The 20468-nt window shown below is 49.8% G+C and overlaps 1 protein-coding gene across 4 annotated transcripts in view; it reads left to right on the top strand.

The window, feature by feature from the left end:
* Positions 1-12893, top strand: part of CDK5RAP2 (CDK5 regulatory subunit associated protein 2) — a 175253-nt gene extending 162360 nt beyond the window's left edge. For all 4 annotated transcript variants that reach the window (XM_058523896.1, XM_058523895.1, XM_058523892.1 and 1 more), the window contains 4 exons: positions 1053-1196; positions 7407-7533; positions 12162-12208; positions 12661-12893. In XM_058523896.1, the coding sequence (XP_058379879.1) occupies positions 1053-1196; positions 7407-7533; positions 12162-12208; positions 12661-12717 (375 nt within the window). In that variant the 3' untranslated portion in view covers positions 12718-12893. The remainder of the gene's footprint in view (positions 1-1052; positions 1197-7406; positions 7534-12161; positions 12209-12660) is intronic.
* Positions 12894-20468: the final 7575 nt, after the last annotated feature.

The raw sequence follows: 20468 nt of genomic DNA, 5'->3' as shown, positions 1-20468 counted from the left end.
GCTTTAGCTCTTTCATAAAGTTTAATAAACTGGCTCATACATATGTGAATTTCATATTTTGACTTTCGGTTAAACATATTAAAATTTTTCCTATCTCATTCAGTTTTTCTAGAACTTGACTTTTAATGGCTGAAAACAAGCTAACATATGAATGTACCACCATTTATTTACTTTCACCTGTTTGTTGGACATTTAAGCTGTAATGAGCATCCTTATAAATAGATCTCTGGTCATATCTTTGATTAGTTCATTAGGGATGAACCCTAGAAGTGGAATTACAAGCTCAAATGTTGTGAACTCTTTAGGGCTCTTTAACTATTGTTACATTACTTTCCAAAAATATTGTATCTTCATTTATGAGTGAGAGGATCTCACTATGCCTTTGTCTTCATTGAATATTTTTATTTATAAATGATTTTTTTGCCAGTTTGGTAGCTAAAAGGGGTGTGTCATTTTCTTTTGTATTTATTTTATTACTTGTGAAGACAATGCTCTTTTAATCTCTTTTCTCTTTTTAAAATATATTTTGTGTTTTCCCTTCTCTGACTCATGTTCTTTGCTGTCTCATGCCCTTGATATCCCCCAATTTGAGTTTGCTTCTGCCAGCAGAGATGGTGAGAGAGACTTTTTAAGGTCCTCATGTCAGATTGGTAGTAAGCAGGGCTGTTTAGGAGGGACTGCAGAAGACAAAAACATTCCTGTTGCATCGCTTGCTGTTGGGGTTGTCTACCTTCTGGAGAGGCTCTGTGGGCTGTGGAGCAGTGCAAGTGGCACTACCACGGACCCTCCTCTTGGCGTAGTAAATAGAGTTAATGCAGGTGGTTATTAATCATGGTTTATTGATTGGGCTAAAATCACCACCGAAATTCTCTCATTATCTATAATTCACCAGTCTTTAAGAACAATAAATTGATGTCATCTGGCACCAAGCTCTTGCTTAGCATGTGGAACACAAGCCCTGTGGTCTAGAGATTTATGGTGCCCATTAAAGTTGGCTTGTCTATAGTCTTTTTCAAGACTGCATGTGACAACCTTCTCATCCCCTTGTGCAGGGTCCACACTTGGCACCCCTGAGCAGGTTTGTCACCAGCGTGAGCACAGCCAAGCTGATCCTGGATGAAGCCTCGAGGTTACTGACACTTCTCTGGAGGGTCTCGCTTCCCACAAATGGCCAGTGCACGCTTCACTGTGAACAGGTAGGTGGTGACACATGGATTCAGAAGCTCAAGGATGCCTCTGGGGCCTGTATCTCAGTGTCCTCCGTGTCCAGCCCAGGACCTGGCCCACAACAGATGTGCCCTCAGTTTGGGGAATGTGTCGGAGGGCAGGGGAGGCACTGTGTTTGCTAAGAGTGACGTTTCAGGCCCCCTGCTGGCTGCTCCAGGCATGTTCTTACGTGATCCCCCAGCACCCCTGTGAGCTTGGCCTGTGGCCCTGATCCGACTGTGTCCCCACTCTTAGCACATCTTTGCCGAGGGAAATCCTGTCCATCTTCTTACACATGAGGAGATGGAGGCTCAGGGAGTGAGGCATGTATTGAAGGTTACAGAGCTGGTTTGAAAGCACAAATATCTGAATCCAAAGGATAAAATTGTATTTTATAGGCTTCGAGTCCTGGTTTGTCCTCGTGGGCTAGCTCATTCCTTTCTACTCAAAATCTCTTTCATTTTAGATGCCTGTCTCTGAACCGTCTGATTCCTTTTGATAGCTTTTAGCTTCATACTTTAGTGAGCCTTGTTCAAATCTGTTTTAACTACTTAGAAATTTCTTTTTTTTAGCCAATGAAAATCATTTAATATAAAACCATTGAAATTTCCCTTAAAAGCTTAACTTTGCAGTAACTGGAACGTGACTGAATTAAGAACACTTGCTCCCACACCCATCCTCATCCCCATCTTTCACGGCACAAACTGAGAGTCAGGCAGAGCAGAAGTAAGCCCGGGTTTTTGCCTGTGGGAAACATGTAGTATTTTGACAAGGTGAGCCCCGACTCTGGTCACCAGAGAATCCTCCCTGGGAGAGGGAGCTTGAAGGTTAAGGAAGAGTTAGAACTCTTTGTGTGGTGGCCTGGTAGATATTTCCCCCTTCATTGATCTAACCTGTAAATTCTTGCCCAAGGCCAGCAGGAAGGTAGAAGGGAAATTTGCATCCTGTGTCATTACTCATCTACTTAAACCCCTTTTGACAGCTCTCAGATCTGTCAACCATGGCGGAGAAGTAGCAGTGAAGCAGCCCTCTCTGCTCAGAAGGTTCTAATGAGCCTGTCCTGCGAGTTCCCCCTGGGGATCCTGGAGAGGAAGTTTGGGTGCACTAAGCTCGGGAAAGTGCATAACCAGTCACTGCACAGGGAAATCATGTTTTTCCCACTTTTAGCTGGTGGGGGCATGGAGTAGAAGATGGTGTGTTGGAGACGAAGAGGGGGCCCACTGGATTCCAGACCCACATTGCCCTTTCCTTTTCTGCTAACCCGCCAAGCTCTTTTCCAGCTTAGGCTTAGGTGACAAAGATGCTCTGACTGCCTGTCCCCCACCTTCCTCCTGGCTGGCTGGCTCCTTGTCACCTTTCAGGTGTCAGCTTCAATGTTACTTCAAGGTCAGAGAGGCTCCGTGATCACTCAGTCATAGTATCCTCTTCTGTTTCATCATAGCCCTCATCATAGGTTATAATTACATATTTGTTTGTTTAACATCTTTCTCACTCTGTTTTCCATGAGGATCCTTGTCTATTTTGTTCATATTTTTGAATGAATGATTTCCTCCCATACTGCCAAACTAGTACTTGCCCATAAGATTTTTAGAGCACAGCATGTCTGAACTAAATTCATCCTCAATGCACTATTTTGTCCTCAGTACAGAGTAGTATCTGTTAAATAGATGGATACAGTTCTTATTGTGTGTATATGTGTAAATATAAATTACAGTTACTAGCAAATTAGTCCAGAGACTGGTCAGTGCTTGTGACGATTCACCCCTTCTTTCTGAGGGTTTCTCAGGTAATTGATTTTGCTCACTTTAGCATCATAGGATTTTAGAGCCTGAAGAAGGAGCTTAGAGCAGCTCCAGTCTGGTTGCTGGTGTACACAGACCTCCTGTGTGGTGTTAAATTGCCTCTAGCCACTTTTCTGTCCCTGCCTGTGTTTCACATAGTGCCTTTTTCTTGGTATGAAATGTGTGTAAAGCAGATTTCCGAGTTTTCGCCAGCAACCCCAAAGGTTTTTTACTACCTGGTGTTTTCTCTGAGTGTCATTAATTTGCCTTTTGGATTTAATACACCATCCTCCACAGTCGCTAGGATTACTTTGGAAAGTGTGTATTATATCCATCAGTTTATTTAAGAAAGTTGTGGGGATAGATACAAATATATACACACATTCATTTATGAAAACTTTTTTAAATGGAAGGATGAACAGTAACAAAAGAGGCTGCTTTGCTTATAGGGGTGGGGAGGAAGAGGATGGAAGGGCAGGGATAGAAGGTGGATTTCTCTAAATAGACCTTGTTCTGTAAGTTTGACTTTATAACTGTATAAGTGCTTTACATAATGATAAATAAAAATAAATCCAAATGAGGAACAAAAGCAGTTTCTAAAAATTTATAGCAAGATGAAATAAACAAACCTTATTGTATATAGTGTTGGAGGCATAACCATACAAAGAGGAAACATTTCAATGACTAAAACACAGTAACTTGACTATATATTCCTAGTGGAAATACTCTAAGGGCACAAAAAAAAAAAACCTGCCAAAAAAATTTTAAACGGTTTTCAGTGATTATATTGTTAGTAGTAATGTTGGTGTTGATGTTTTGAAACTTATATTTCTATTGTAGGATAAAACAAATAACTAATTGTGTTGCGATTTTTACTGTCAGGGAAGAGATATAAATATAAAAATCAAAGAAGTAAATACTATAATCTGTAATTTGAATTGGAAATATCAGTATGAACTCATGATGTATTTCCTATTTAAAATATTTACTAGTTCTCTCTACTTAAAAGGCTTTTAAAATGTCCATTCCAGTACCAGTGGGCACCTCTAGTGCCAAACTGTGGTTTCTAAATACCTTTTCCTACTAAAAGGAACCAAGACTCCTTGGGGAAATGGCTTGATTCTAGATCTGGGGCAGGAAATGTACAGTATGGGCTTAGAACATCTTTTCATCCTAGGAGAAAAGAGGGAGTGAAACTTGCAGATTTATGGTGGTTCTCAAGTTATGGTCCCTGGACCAGCAGCATCAGCATCATCTGGGAACTTGCTGGAAAGGCGAATTTTTGGGCCTCACCCCAGACCCACTGAATTAGGAAGCCTGGGAGTGGACACAGCTGTCTGTGTTTGCAAATCCTCCTGGTAGCTCTGAGAATCAGTGGATTAAGAGAAATTTAAGAGAATATCAGTCAAATGCAAAACATGGAGTTTATTTGGATCCTGAATCAAATCAATCGTTCAAAAAAAAAAAGTTATGATGCCATCAGGGAAATGTGTCTACTGACATAAATTTGGTGATACTAAGCAATTATTGTCATTGTTTTAGACGTGATAATGAAATTGTGTGTTTCTTTTTTAAAGAATCTTTTTCTTCTAGAGCTATATACTAAAATATTTTATGGATGAAATATGATTGACTTCTAGGATTGATTTTAAGAATAATTTTAGGGTGAGGATGAGTAGCTATGTAGATGAAACAAGTTTGGCCATGATTTGATAATTGCTGAAGCTGGATGGGCATCTGGTGGTTCATTATCCTATTCTTTCTACTTTCGTAAATGTTTAAGATTTTTCATTATAGAAAAGAAAACAACCAACCAAACAAACCAGCTCCAGAAATCAGGCAAACAGTCATGAGTAAGTTCAAGGCCTCCTGGGAGGGCTGTGGTTTCTGGCTCTGGGCTCAGCCCTGTGGCCCCGAGGAAGAGTTGCTCTGTTGAGCTCCTCCAGGGTGTCAGGCGCTCTGCTGTACACTCAGCATCTCATGTTATCCCTTCCAGTAGCTCTCAGAGAGTTGGGTGTTATCATTCCCACTTTCCAGAAGTAAGAATAGAAACTCCCTTGCTCCACTGTCATAACAGCTGGAAGTGACCGAGCTGGGCTTTGGCGCCGTGCTGTTTTTGCTGTAGTGTACTCATCCAGTAAAAATGAAGATTGTAATTCAGAGGAACAGCAGAGACATAAATAATTAAAATTCCTTGCTTTAAGTGCTGGATAGAATATGGACAGGGTGTTGTGAGAGTGCAGGTGAAAATTAACCCACCAGTTGGCAGATGGTCTCACAGCACCCACCCTTTGCCAGGCACTGGTGGTCAGAGGGAGGAATTGAGTTCTGCCCTCAGGGAGGTTATAGTCTGGGAGGGGAGGTAAGCAGGTAAATGATCAGTTACAGTCCAACGTGAAATGGGCGCAATGGTCACCCAAAGGAGCAGTAACCAACCTAGACTGCTGGGGAAGAGTCTCAAGGAAAGCTTCCTGGAGGAGGCGATGCCTGAGCTGACTTTAGAAAGAGGAATAGAGGTTAACCAGGCAGAATAGAGGTTAGCCAGGCAGAATAGAGGTTAGCCAGGTAGGGTGTGGAATAATCATCCTCCCTGTCTGCGGGCATCCTCTCATTTGAGTCTCACTCTGCTGCAGTGGGGTAGATGGCTCAGGGACCATCCCTGTATTACAGATGTGGAAGGAAGCAAGGCTCTGAATGTAGAGTGACTTTGTCCTGGAATGTGTGACCTATGAAGCCATGGCCAGAACACAAATGTTTGTGGGCGCTTAGCATGAGGAAGAGAATCAAAGAAAACCTAGTATTTAAATTAGGATCTGTTTTGGAAGAACAGTTGAAGTCCTTGTAGCTAACACGATTGGTTAATCTTACCAGTAGGTTAAAGCAGGGAATCAAAAAATGATACATACCTTAAACGTTTTAGTTTAACTTAAAATGGTTAAGTGTACGTTCATTTGTCATTCTTTTGATGTGGGGCCAGGGCATTTTCTTTGAATATGGGTCAGATGATTGAGTTCCACATCTGCTTTCTTTCATAAACTACATCCATAATGTATGTCTGTCACTTCCAATTTCTGTTTCTTTAAGATGAAGAAAAAGCTTGAGACATTTGCAAAGTAATTTGAATCTAGAATTCTTTTAGACCGTCTTCCTCCCACTTCTTTGATAGTTGATTCACCCACACCTCATTTGCCAGAAATGTGTTTTTTTAGTGACTTGCCTTTATCAAGGCTTTCCCGAAGCATATGTTGGTTTTCATACAACCAGTTCCCTCTTTTCATACACATATTTCTTGGGTTTACTTAATACTTAATTAAATTATGTAACTGATTACAAGTACAGCTGCTAAAACAAATTTGGGAACAAAGGAAAGTGACTCTTTGTAAACTGACAGCTCTGCATCTCCCCTCCTGGGCGCAGAGGTATTGCAATGTAGCAGGGAGTGGCCTGTGCCAGGGGATCTTACAGTGGGGTACTTTATGAGAAAGAGAGTGTCCTTAACCCTGAGAACTAGTTTAGCAGAGACTAGTGAAGAGTGCCTCTGTAGTGTGCATGTTTCATTTCAGACGACTGGCGGCTCTGGTTTTGCCGCCCATCCACTCTCCTCTCACCTCTGAAAAATCAGAATAGGTTCTCCTAATGGATCATACTTTCCTAATAATACTTTCTATTCTCTTTTTAAGATTTAAGCATTAGCATTTTTTTAAAAAGCATTATAGTTTTTATAAAAAAATTTGAACAGTTCTCATAAATTTTAAATGAAAAGTAAGACATTCCAAATCACATCTCTCAGAGATAATCACTATTAACATTTTGATGTTTCTGTCATCAAATTTTTTAGACATCATGATACACACATCTGTGGATATAGACATATGTATTCAATTTTATGATGTCACTAATCATCTTTCAGTGTCGATAAATGGATTCTACAGCATAGTTTTTAATAACTGCAAAATTATTCCGCTGTATGTAAGTACCATAATTTATGTATCTTCTGTTGACACAAATCAGGTTGTTTATTTTTTCCTGCTATGGACAGTGCTGAGATGAACATCCTTGAACATAGGCCTCGTCTTGTGCTTATATTATTATTCCTTGGGGTTAATGCCAAAGTGCAGAACTGCTGGGTCGAAGGGTTCAACGCATTTTACAGTTTGGTAAATCTTGCCAAGGCGTTCCACCTGGGCTGTGCCAATTTACAGTTCCACCAGCGGTCATGGGAGTGCTCTCCCCACACCCTCACCATCTCTGGATTTTGCCTGGTTTTGCCGATCTTATCAGCAGAAAATGGCTTCTAGGTTTTATTCAAATATCTTTGTTAGTAAGGTTGAGTATCTTTTTATATTTTTTTATAATTCTTCCTATGTGATATGACATTTTATATTGTTTGTTCATTTTTCTAATTCCGTCTCTCTTTAGACTGGAGAAATGAAGGCAGAGATCACCAAACTACACAAAAAATTGTTTGAACAAGAAAAGAAGTTGCAAAACACTATGAAGCTTTTGCAGTTGAGCAAGCACCAGGAGAAAGTCATCTTTGATCAGCGTAAGTGAGTGGTGGGGGGCGGCCACCATGTCAGACCATTTCCTGCCTCTGAGGACTAAAAAGCCAGCCCTGGACTACCCCCTTGGAGCCCAGACTGTTTGTCATCACGCCCCCTATTTATGGGTTTTCTTTCATCCTTCATCCCTCCTGACCTGCACAGACAAAAGAGTTCACTTAGCAGACCTTTGTGGAGGGGCCCTCGGTGCCAGGGACTGTCATCTTCTTGGAGATAGGTGCATGGCATGTGCAGTAATGGGCACATGTGTAGGGCCTTCGGGAGCACTGAGGTGGGAGTGGGGAGGGTGTTGCTCTGTCCTGGGAGGCGGGCTTCTTGGATGAAGCAACACCTGAGCTGGGTCTGCGAGGAAGAGTAGGCATTGATCAGATGGAAAGGGGACAGCATGGGCAAAGGGCAAAAGGCGGAGAGGCAAGAAGTGAGCTTTTGTATGTGAGAAACCAACAATGGTTCATGGTGCTAGGGAGAGAGCTACAAGTGGCAGGTTGAGGCTGGCAGGGTCGGGGGACCAGGACTGCATCAGGCAAGGCCTTAGGTGGCAGCTCAGGGGGGCTTACACTTGGAGCAGAGCACAGATCAGTCACGTCTGCGTGCGAGAAAGGCTTGCTGGTGGCCGCTCCACCATGAGGAGCTGATTCACTGGTCTAGGCAGGCTCTCGAGAAGGAGGGCCTTGGCTGGGCAGTAGGGATCCAGAGGAGGGGACGGATTTGAGAAATACTTCTCAAGACAGATGCGGGAAATGCAGGGTTGGAGAGGTTAAATAGCCTTTGTAAGGTTGGTCCGAGCCCTGATGTAGGGGCTTTGGGGGTTGTTGGGAACAGCTCCATTTCCCCCATCTAAACTCTCAGCACTCATTCCGCCGCGTGTTTAGAGAGGCAGGCGGTTGCTGAGCTGCTTCTAGTGGCTTTTGGCGGCACAGCTCTGGCCGAGCCTTGGGCTGTCTGCCTGTCACTTTCCCTGTCTGAGGAGAACTGCTGACTTAGCGCTTTCCTCTCCAGAGGCCCCAGCCTGCCTTGTGCTGCTCTCTTATCAAAGTCCAACATTTCTGGAGCATTTCTGAGAAGTGCAGAGCATAGGTTATTGTCAAGTAGGAGTTCTCCTTAGCCACCCCCCGAGAGCCCTCTGAAAACAGACTCTGTGAGACCGACAGAGTCTGAGCTGCAAGAGAGACGCTCGGTCACAGAGCAAGCACTGCGTTCCTGCTCTGAGCCCCCATGCCAGGCTCTGGGGGCAGGGGTGAACGAGACAGCTCCTGCCAGCCTGCAGCTTCGGCTTAATGGAGGCTACACACAAATGAGCTGCGGGACTGTGTTCTGAGTGCCTCCAGGCAGCTGAGAGGTGGTTCAAGGCTCTGGACTGACTGGGTCTTGAGGGATGAGTAGGAGTTAGAGAAGGGGTGGGAACAGGATTCTGGCAGGCGGCCTCAGGGCAAGAGCTACGTGTTCAGGTACATGCTTAGGACATGCCAAGGCTTTTGCTGTGAGAGATGAAGAGGGGTAAGTAGGGACCAGGTCACAAGGGGCCTTGTGGGCCAGACTCAAGAGTGAGCAACAGGGACTGGTATGGTCCACTGTGTGTTAGAAGGTCCCCGTGGCTGAGCATGGAGGGGCCAGGAGGCGGGGAGACCATGGTGGGCTGTGGGGAGGCCTGACGTGACAGTGGTAGGGCCGTGGAGGAGAGGGGATGGTTTTGAAAGGTGGTAAGGAGGTGGCCCTGGCAGAGTGTTGGATGTCTGTGGGGTTGTGGCCTAGAGTTCATGCCACCCGTAGAGAAAAGGAGCACCAGAGGGGACATGGGGGAGAGGGGCCAGTCGTGGTCAGGGCTGTGGTGGCTGTGGAACACTTGGGTGAGACCACTGGAGCAGCAAGGGGCTGGGAACGGGTGCTGTTGTTCAGCTCCCACGTCCGGGGGAGTGGGAACTCTCTGCAGTGGCATCTCTCCTCCTTGGCGGCCCCTAACAGTCATAGGGCACATGAAGTAACCCCATTCACAGGGGAGGAAATTTCCGAAGTGGGCAGTAGGTTCCGATGGGTAAGTTACTGTGGCAGATCCAGAGGACAGAAGCCAGCCCGAGTCCTAGGTCGGTGAGCACAGAATCACTGAATGAGCGCAGTGCCGATCTCCACTTTCCTGTGTGACCTGGAATAAATGACTTGAACTCTCGGAGCTTCAGATTTGTCATCTTTGACTGGAGGCAGTAATTCCAAAGGACTCAGACTGGCCAGATGGGCCTGGGTTCTAATCACAACTTTATAACAAGGGCCTCAGTTTTCTGACCTATAAAATAGGGATGGTAATGATCCCTAGACTGTGTTGTGCTCTTCCTGGGACAGAGTAGATGCTCAGCAAATGTTAGTTCTCTGCCTCTTTTTTTCCATTAGGTCAGACTGAATCCTGTGTATGGAGGTGGCAAACCATTAATAGTCAGAAAAACCTCAAATGCGTCATAGCATTTCCCATGCTAAGGCAGTGTCACCCATCTCTGTCTCCAAGGCATGGGGCAGAGCAGGGGTCAGTTCAGAGCCGGGTGAGGGGCTTGCCCAAGGTTGTGCACCTGGTGGCTGACCTGGGCCTGTGACTCCTTCTCCTGTGCCAGGCTCTGTAGCCCATCCTAACGAGTCAGGTCCTTAGAAATTTCCAAACCCTACCAGCCTCACAGGTCTGCTTCTGGCTCTAAGTGACTAAGTGAAAGTCAGCGTATGTAGCGTCCCCTCCTCTCCCTTCCCCGTGTGGTGACGGGTAAGAGCAGGGGCCCAGGGCACTTGAACACCACGTCTCCTCCCAGAGTCTGCAGGGGAAAGGAGAGGTGCCAGCATGAGACTCGAGGACCCCTACCACTCCCTCACCATGTGACCTGGAATCACCCACTTTACCTCAGCCTCTGAGACAGGAATCCCAGCTGCGCAGGGCGGGGTTTGTTCACTGAGGTCACAGTTGGCAAACTGCCTGTCACCACCTGGACACCACTGAGGTTGGTGTCTTCCCTGCTGGCACTCTGCTGAGTTGGAAAGAGCCCTGTGCCGAGTCAGACAGATCGGGGTTGGAGTCTCGCCTCTGCATTGGGCAAGTCTTGGTTTGAGACAAGCTCTTCACTGCTCTGTCCCTTGGGCCTCTTGTCACAGTGGGGATTTCTGTGCCCTGGGAGGTGGGCAGTGCTGTTCAGACGTGGGGGCCCTTTCACACTTGGGCAGGTGAGCCTTAGCTCTTTACTGAAGTCTTCTGCCTGCATTACTTTCAGTACCATTTCAACATTATTTTTAACCTCCACTGCCATGATACGTAGTCTTTTCTGGGTCACAGGCCCCTTGGCGAATCTCAGGAGAGGTGTGATCTCTCGGCCCAGAAAAGTGCATACATCCGTAGATAAACGAAGATTTGCACTTAGTTTCCAGGGATTTAGGACCCCTCAAAGCATATCCCTGGTCACAGGTTAAGAACTCCTGTCCTGCAGCATGGGGGTGGGGGTAGGTCAGGGAGGGAGTGGGCACCTCTAAATTTCATTTTGCCAAGTTAAAAATGAGTCCACACTGTCTGTCCCTTCCCCTGGCATCACAGATTGCAAACAGACTTTGTTACCTTCAGATGGAAATTTTTGTGAGGCAGGAAATAAATATTTTCTTAGGGCCACCACATGGCACCTATTCTGATGAGCCACTGGGGAGCAGGCTGTGTGTGCTGATAGGGAATCTGTTTCAGCCTTGGGCACTATTGGCTAAAAGCCCAGTTCCCCAGGAGTAAACTGATTCCCTGGCCCTCACCAAACCCTCTTTAGAACTGACCGCTGATCAGGCTTAGAAGTCTCTTCAGTGGTGGCATTCCACTGCTACTGGAGTTTGTGGACAAGAAAAAGATTGAGGGAAGAAGCGGCCTTACTTTACTTTGCTGCCGGTTCCTTGATCTGCCCCACGCACAGCCCAGTGTCACATCGGCAGGGACTCTGAAATCATCCCGCCCACCCCCTCCTGACCTGGTGGCCTGTGGCTTGTCCAGGGGAACCACGCTGGGCTCTTCTGCCAGCTCAAGGGCAGCCAAGGAGAAAAACTGCCCAGAGTGCTTTCTCCTCGTTCACTCAGAGCCTGCTCTAAGAACTGCTGGGTAAAAGTTTGACTTTACAGAACTGCCCTTGACCTTGACTTGGGCCTTCACTCATGAGTTTTCTTGGAGTGCTCCGCCCCCAACCCCTTCCCAGAGCTGCTTGTTCAGAGGGAGCTAGTCAGGTGCAGGCCTTGCCCGTGCCTGGCACCATTGCCCGCTCAGGCACACAGAGGTGAGCCCTGGGGGTACCTGGGCATCCAGCCAGCCTTGCAGAGCCTTGGTTTGTGGTCTGTAACATGGTGTAGCACACTCTACCCTCTGGTATCGCTGGGAGGTTGTGGCTTAGCATGGACTGGAAGAGGTGTCTCTGGTCCACCCTTGCCAGTGGATTATTAGGTCCTGGGGTGTGTGATGGGGCAGGTGGGGCCTTCACACCTCGGTCTGGTCTGGGTGCTTCAGGGTTGTCCACACATCTGAACCCTTTGGGGCTGGAGGCTCCTCCTCCTGGCACTTGGTCTTCACACTGACTTTCAGGGCACCTGTGTCTGATCATCCCGTACTCTGCTCTCTCCTCAGTGGTTGTAACCCACAAAATCCTTCGGAAGGCCAGAGGAAACCTGGAGGTAATGTCCCTTTGAGTTCCTTTCATTGAAAGTCATTTAGGAGGTGGGGAATGGGTGCAGGGCAGGAAATGACTTCTTTTGAAAAAGGAGGTTGAAGGTGGAACCAGGGGACATGTCCTGCACAGCTGTGTTTTTCTGCCAGCAGTGCATGAAGTTCCTTTTATCATGCCGTGTTTTCAGTGGTTGTTCCAGTTATTACATTTGTATGCTAGTTTTGCCAGTGAGAAATACAGCAAACAGTGCTTAGCGCATAGTAGGCATTTGATAACTATTTCTTGAGTGAGTACAATACGAGCTCATTGTCATTTGGGTCTGTAAATATTTACTGATCAAACAGTCTGTCTTTGAAAGTGGTTTCAGAATAACAATCTCACCTTTAACTCTGTCAGGGATCTTACTTCAGAAACCCTCCATGGGACCTAAAATTCTCCTTTTTCTCCTCCTTTTCCTAGCTCAGGCCCGGGGCTGCCCATCCAGGAACGTCCAGTCCCAGCAGACCAGGCTCCTGAGGAGAACGTGCCGCCAATAAAGCTTGTGGTTCCCCCCGAGCGTGCGCTGTCTCTGTTACACCTGTGGTTCCTGCTTATTGAGGAAGAAAGGGCTGTCTGGCCAGAGGAGATCTATTTTTCCCCTTCATGTTTTCTGTCCTAAAGTTGGTTTAAGGGTTGCTGTCAAACAAGGTTTGGGTCTCAACACCTCCAACACTGAGGTGTTGGAAAGGCCTCGAGCTTCCAGGTGCTGGGCATCTTCCCTTGTGGGCAGGCCCTGGGGCTGAGGCGTTAGTGCAGTGCACTGTGACGGCCTCACGTCCCCGGCTTTGCTTAGTGCTCAGCCAGCCCTGCGGTTTGAAGATTCTCATCAAGTGATTCATTTCAACTTGCTGATTCGTGTGGAGCCTCAGAGCCCAGGTCCCGCCCTCCCAGGTGGGACAGGCCGGGTCTCAGGTGTCGTGGCCCTCGGATGTCACCGAGCTCTCTGCTGAGCCCACTCGGGTGGCCGGGGGACTGTGACGTCCTAGAGCAGCCCCCTGAGGTGGTGCCGTTCCCAATGGAGGAAAGATCCAGTGAGGCCCGCACGGGGCCTTGGCATTGCAGTGTGGCATGGTGACCAATCTGTCCACCCACTGTCCACACTGCCTGCTGCATTTACTACAACCCGGTCGTTGACCTGATGTTTAACTTTCCTCTGCCTTTGCCTTGAGCTTCATGACTTACCTGAATAAACGAGGTAGGGCTTGGCCCCTTTTGCAGATGAGGCTCAAGCCTGGCCCAGAGGACCCCTGAGAGGCAGTGACAGACAGGGACTCCCCAGCCTGGCTCTGACAGGATGCTCACTGTCAGCTCTGCAGCTGCTGCCTCGGTGCCACCGAGCAGGCGTCGGCCGGGCAGGTGGGCCTCACTGTGCAGCCCACAGTTGGGGAGCATTGTGGATTCTGACTCAGTCTCCCTCTCTGTCCTGTTCCTGCCATCATTCTGGGGACGTCAGTGTCGTTTGGATGACCCCTCAGTTTGCTTTCCCTCTCATTCTGACATTTCTTTCTGACCTGCTGTCTTTTCTGACCTTTCGCCTGCTGTCCCTCCTGCTCGCTGCCTTGTCCCCTCCTCTTCTTGGACCTCTTGGAGGCCTTAGTGTCTGGTCCCTGTACCCCTTTCTCTGTCCATGGGTCCTTTCTTGTCTTCAGTTCCTTTCTATCAAGTTTCTCAAGTCTTGTTTCCCACTCCCGAGTCCCTCCTTGCCCTGCAGCAGCCTCGGTATTGAGAGAGAGCACGCATCTGACCAGGGTGCGGCCCTGCCGAGACACCTGGGCGGCTTCGCCCATGCCCCTGACACGGTTTACAGGGACCCGGTGCCCTTGCTGGCCCCTCTGCGCCTCTCTCTTCTCCCCTCCTTGCCTCCTTGCACTCTGTGTCCAGGTGAACTGAGCTGTCTTCTGCTCGTGGAACGTGTCCTTCCCAGCCTCGGCCCACGCTGCTCCCTCTCTATGAGATGTCCCCACCCTCTTTCTAGCTGGCTTCGAATGGTCCTTCAGAAGTCCACGTCCTTTGGGGGTGGCTGAGCGATGCGATGGCTCCATTTCTCAATCTAGTACAGTTACAGACACCCGCCACCCCCGTGACCTCCCTGGAGGTGGGGACTGTGGGGCGGTCAGGATTGCCCCTGTATTCACAGGACAGCTGAGTGACTCACCTGAGACCCTTGGTTTATGAGTGGTGGTGCCCGGCCTTGAGCTCTCCTTTCCTTCCAAACCCCACACTGTGCTCTCCGCTGCTGCCCCTGCAGCTCCCCAGACACGATGGCGACTTGAGGTGATGTGATTGCATCAGCAGGAGGCGTGGGGAGTGGAGGAGCAGAGGCCCTGGCTGGAAGTCAGGGAGGCGGCCCCTTCGCCTGGGCCGCAGCTCTCTGCCTCCGTTTCCCATCACGTGAGGAGAAGGGCTGGTGCTCAGTAAGGACCTGGGGTTCCTGTCATCCGAGCTCTCTTCACGTGAAACGTGCACATGTGGACCTTAGTACATTCCAGTGTGGGAGACCTCAGATTGAGGCAGAAAGTAATGTGGCAGCTCCTTGTTCAAGAAGTCCCACAAGCGAATTCCTAAATGGAAGCTCCGATGTGCAGATGAGATGGGTCCGCATGGCTCTGTGGAGGTAGCAGGGGGGGTGGCTTCCAGTCCCAAGTCGCGTGCATCTGTCATCTGTCTCTATACCTGTCAAATGCGAATTACCCCTCTGCCCAGTCCTGACCACAGTGTGAGCCTCAAAATTTGGAAGCAGCTGAACAAGACCCTTTCCAAAAACCAGTGACTCTTCTTCAGCGTCGCTCAGCGGCTGGTCTCGAGCAAGTGTTTGCAGCACTATTTTAATTAAGGTCCTATGGCTGATGTGCACAAATGTCAGCATGTAAGAGTGTGTGTGTGTGTGTGGGGGGAGTCGTACAGGACAGTGGTTAGAGCTCAGGCTAGGGTTCAGGTGTATCTACAGGGGAACAATTACTACCTGCTTCACTGGTAGGTGTGAGTATATTTCCAGACATGTGGTTAGTGCACAACGCCTGGGAGCCCAGCTTGGTCATCAATCAGCAAGGGAATGAGCTGGAAGGGCTGTGAGGGGAGGTCCACTTGATTCTGGGACATTCCAGGCCCGTCTGGGTGGTAAACCCAGGCCTGAGAGCAGGGCCTGCAGAGGAGGGGGCTCTGGGAATCCAGCCGACCATTTGCTTCACTCTCCCACAGCTTCTCAGGAACACGATAATCCAAAGCAAAGTATAACTTACCCCCCAGTTTAGAACTGTGTAAAATATTGCCCACCGTGGGCCAGGGCAGGCCCTGCCTCCTCTGGGAGGTGGAGGAGCAGCTCAGTTTGGGCTGAATTAGGGCCAAGAACAAGCGCTGCAAATAAGGACAATTTGGACCTTGGAAAAAAAGCTCCCTCGTCCCTGGAGAGTTAATTTTACCAGCAGCTGAATTCGGGAGGCTCTGAAGCAGTAATCAGAAAATGTGTCCATTTCCCGTCAGTGAAATTAATCACCACGTGTGCCTGGGGAGCCTCACCTGAGAGAAACAGCTGCAGGGGCTAAATATATAGAGAGAAAGATGGGCAGAGAGGCACGGGGCCTCCTGCTTCCCCCGCCTCGGGAAGGGCACTTGGATCTCACTTCCCGAGGCCACCTGCCCACTTCCCTGTCATGAGCCCGAAGGTTAAAATCCTCGCCCCTCCGGGCCAGCGCCCACCTGCAGAGCATCGTCTCGTTGATCTGCAGCATCCTATCCATTTTACAAATGAGAAAACTGAGGGGTGGAGAGTCACCTTAGTAGTACTGGAGCCAGGATTTGAACCTGAGTGTGAACACCTGTTCTCTAAATATCCTGTATCTGGGTTATTCTGTCTCCCTGAAATGCTGTCTATTCCAGAAGCTGCAGCCATTCCCTAAATTACAAACCAAAGTGTTCTCCCTCTGCCCTTTCCGACAGAATGTCTTTGCGTGACCAGAGCAGGGGCCCAGAGACCCACAATTGAATTCCTCGACACGGCAGCCCCAAGAACCGCTTACAAATGGGGCTGTGAATGGGAGAAAGAGTGATCTTGTTAATAAGTTCTCGTACTGTAGAGGCAGAGAACCTGCCTGGGGGCTCCGAACCCTGCCAAATTGCCTCTGCAATCTTGGACACATTTTAAGTCTAACTCAAAAATTGAATTATCAGAATTACTCATCCTGTCTCCTGAGAAGCCCAGGACTCTGCCTAAAGGGCTAGACGTGTTTACCCCTTGCACAGAGCGGGCCTTCCCGACTGACTCTGCTGGGTGCCAGGTGGGGTGGGTGTGGGCAGGGTCTTGCCCCAGCCCTTGGATGACTCCTAAGAGAACCTAGCCTCAGTTTCCTTGTCTGCAAGCTTATGAGATGTGGAAGGATAAAGATGTGTAATGGCTAACTGAGGCCTGGACGTTGACCAAATCTCTGGGGTTTGCTTGTTCTTTCTCTCAGCGAGGGTTCTCCCTCTGGCCAGCAGCATATGCCGAAGTCATCCGTGATGCCTCCTCCTCCCCCACCATGTGTATCGCACCCACGGTCACGGCCACTCTATTTATGTTATCTCCCAAGGCCATCGCTTCGTTCATCTCTGTCACCACCGTGGTCTGGGTTTTGCCATCATCTCCCATCTGGACCACTTGCTGCAATGGCTGCCCCGCTGGCCTCTGCACGTGCACCTCTACCGTCTCCAAACGGCCCCACAGCTAGAGTGATTCTTTAAAATGATCCCTTGGTTTAAAATGTTGACTGCTTCCTGTTGTACTTAGTGTGACCTGTAGACCCTCAGTGCACTGAAGCCTGCCCATGCCTCATTCCCCTCCAGCTGCCTGCCCTCTTATCTCCCCGTGCACCAGCCTCACAGGGCTTTCCTCTTTTGCCACGGGGCCTTTGTACATGCTGCTCCCTCAGCATACTTCTCCCATCCACCTCCATGGCTTCTCTTGCTCGTTAGCTCCTACTCATGCCTCAAAACCCAGTCAGAGAAGTCTTCCCGATCAAGACCCCCTGTTGTACACTGTCACAGCGTGGTGATGCCCCCTCACTGGCACTTGGCCACTGGTGGGACTTTGGATTGTGTGAGTGTGATTTTGGGGGTCATGTCTTCCCCATCACCAGCTGGAAGGTCCATGAGGGCACAGACCTGGTGTGATTTGCTCACCACACTAGCCCCAGTGCCAGCCACAGTGCCAGCAAATATACTCACTCGCCAGACATTCCCAGAGCTTCTCCGACCTGGAAGAACTCCGACTGCTAGGGAGAACAAGCAAGTATTACTGTGAACAGGGGAGACTTGTTCAGAGGGTCCTGGGAGCCAGGCAGCCTTTGTAGCATCATCACATGCAGTCACATGACAGCCCTGTGGGGGAGATGCTGCTTTTATCAGATGAAGGACAGGGGCACAGAGCAACCTGCCCAAGATCACACGGCCAGTAGGCCGCGGAGCTGGGTTCAAACGGAGGCCGGCAGGCTGCAGAGCCCGGGCCCCCCACCGCTGCACTGCGTGCGAGCACAGCTCGGAATGGGAAGTGCCAAGATGGCTTGGGGGGGGCTGGGGTGTAATCCGCAATGGCAGAGTGTCTGCTGCTGCTCACAGCCTGCCCAGAAGGTTCCTGCCACCGGATCCAAAGCCCAGCCCTGCCCCTCCTTTGGCCAGTCTCTGGGCCTCCGTCTCTCCATCCTCAGCACGAGACAGGGAATTGGAGCCACCTCTAGCTCACCCCTCTTCGGCCCCTATGCTCATGCTTTCTCAGGACCCTTTCAGTTCTTTCCTTTTTGACCGCATTCTTGGGGAAGCTGCTGTCCCTGCCTGATCCCAGAGGGCAGCGTGGGGCCTGGTGAGTCCCTCTCCTACTTGATCACGATGTTAATAAAACCAGACAGTGGGTACCAACCACCTTCCCACATGTTCCTCTCTCAAATGCCAGAATCCCGTAGTTGTTGACAAGCATTCACATGAGAGATTAATTATAGGTTTTTCAGGTTCAAAAAGATCTTCTGTTTGTATTAATGCTACTTTCTTCTTCCAAATAGAACAACATGTGGTCCCAGCTCATTTGTGGCACTGGATGGCTGGTGATGGCAGACACGGGGAAGAAAGAGAACAGGGCTGCCCTGGCTTCTCCAAAGTAACAGCAGGATGGGGGTTCACAGACACAGGGTGGCCAGGTTACAAGGCTCGTTGGCAATGGAAGCCACGCGGTAGAAGTGGACACTCAGCATAGGAAGGGATTCAGAGATATTCGGTTTTACCAAATTCAGTATCTTCTAGCACCCACCTTTGCCCAGCCCTGCCTGACCGGGTCAGGGAGAGGCAAGGACATGATTATCTATGTTACATCATGATAAATGACAACCACAAGAGCACGTGGAAAAGAGGCTCCTAATGGCCTTTGAGGTGGGCAGGGAAGGTGCCCTGCCATGCAGCGGTGGGTGGGGAAGGTGGGGAAGTGGGGAGGAGGGGTTGCTAGGCAGAGCAAACAGCCTGGCAAAGGCGTGTGCATGGCCCACCTGCCTGGCCAGACCAAAATCCAGCCAGCGGGAAGGAGACGGGCTGGAGAGGTTGGCGGAGCCTCAGGCGCTGGCATGAAGGTGGGCTTCATTGGGGAGCAGTGAGGAGCCACGAGAGGGTGGCAGGCAGGGAAGAGACACGGAGAGATCTGTGCTTGGGAAAAATGGAGCCAGCTGCAGAGAGGGACAGCATGGGGTGGGTGGGGGACGGGGTGGAAGCTTCTGAGAGTCCAGGCCAGTGTCCTCACCTGGGCAGTGCCGGGCACAGGGAGACGGGGTGGATTTGAGACTTTTAGGGGGACTTGGGGATCTGTAAGTGTGTGGGTGTGTGGGTGTGTGGGACTGTGATGATGTGGCACGTATGATGAGGATGAGGGTGAGGGAGAGAAGAGGGTCAAGGCTGGGTCTGGCTCCGGCAAAGTTCATTCACAGAGAGAGGACAGCAGGGAAGGGTGTTCATGCCTGCTGTGTCCTTCAAAGTAGGCGGACCGTTATAGGTGGGGGATGGGAAAGGGCACTCCAGGCAGAGGGAACAGCCTGTGCAAAGGCCTGGAGGCTACCAAGGGACCCGTGTTAGTGAAATGGGGCCAGGTGTCAAGCATGAGGTTGGAATCGAGGTGCTCAGGATTTGGGCCTATTTTTGGCATTGGGGAACCAATAGTGGTTACCAGTAAGATGAAGGAGAAGGCCCAGGGAAGGGGAGGAGGCAGGAAGGAAAAGGCTGGAAGTGCAGCCGGTGGGGGGGGGGGGGCGGGGGAGACTCGGATCATCTCCTGAGCGGATGAGCCCCATGGCCATGAGGACGTGGAACCCTGCTCCCTTCTCTCTGCTGCTGCAGGAAGGCTGGTGGTGGGGGCAGCGGGGAGGATGCCAGCCTGGAGGTGGCCACCTGGGGACCTGCTGGGGCTCCTACGTCATCTGCTGACTCTGGGTCCCACCCTGGAGTCACCTGGTGACCTGGCTACAGGCAGCTCTTCCGTGTGGCAATGGGATGGTGGGCCAGCAGCTGCGCAGAAAGGGCCTGTGTTTCAGCTCTGTGGCTTCCCACTGCCTGACCTAGGGAATCTGAACTCTCCCAGGTTCCATTTCTCATCTTTAAGATGGGGGTAACGACACATCCCCTTTTCTCCCTCTTCCCGCTTTGAGGGTTCCCTGTCTTTGAGATCAGCTCCCTCGTTGTTCCGCCAGCTGCTTCCAGTCTCCCCAGGAGCTCGTCCTCTCCCTGCCTCTCACCAGGCCAGTCGACCCCATTTCCTCCCTTAGCCCGTCTCCCCTCCGACCTCTCCTCTCCATCCACCTCCTCCTCACTGGCCTGGCTGAGAGCAGCAGCCTCCCCGTGGGGCTCCCTGCCTCCTGCTCCAGCCTGTCCCCTCCGGTCTCTGTGCACAGCCAGGGTGAGCTTGGCAATCACATGTCCAATCTTTTCACTTTCCTGCTTGCACACACCCTCCCAAGACCAGGTCCCCTTCCTCCTCAGCAGGCAAGCCCTCCCCTATCTGAGCCCGGCCTTCATCTCCCATCTCTCGGGCTCCTCATTGGCGTCTTTCCACTCCCATCCAAGAAGTATCAGTCTTTTGTCATTCCTCATAGTCCCTTAGGCACCTCCTGTTCTCCTGCAACTCCAGGCTTTGCACATGTGTCTCCTGTTCTGGAACGCCTGTCTCCCACATCCTCAGCCTGACTCACTCCACTCATCCTTAAAGACTCCTCTCAGGTATCACCTCT

Source organism: Diceros bicornis, chromosome 28 (genome assembly GCF_020826845.1).
Source record: "Diceros bicornis minor isolate mBicDic1 chromosome 28, mDicBic1.mat.cur, whole genome shotgun sequence".
Classification (NCBI taxonomy): Eukaryota; Metazoa; Chordata; class Mammalia; order Perissodactyla; family Rhinocerotidae; genus Diceros; species Diceros bicornis.
Note: the sequence above shows the minus strand (reverse complement) of the source record. Positions and strands in the feature narration are given on the sequence as shown.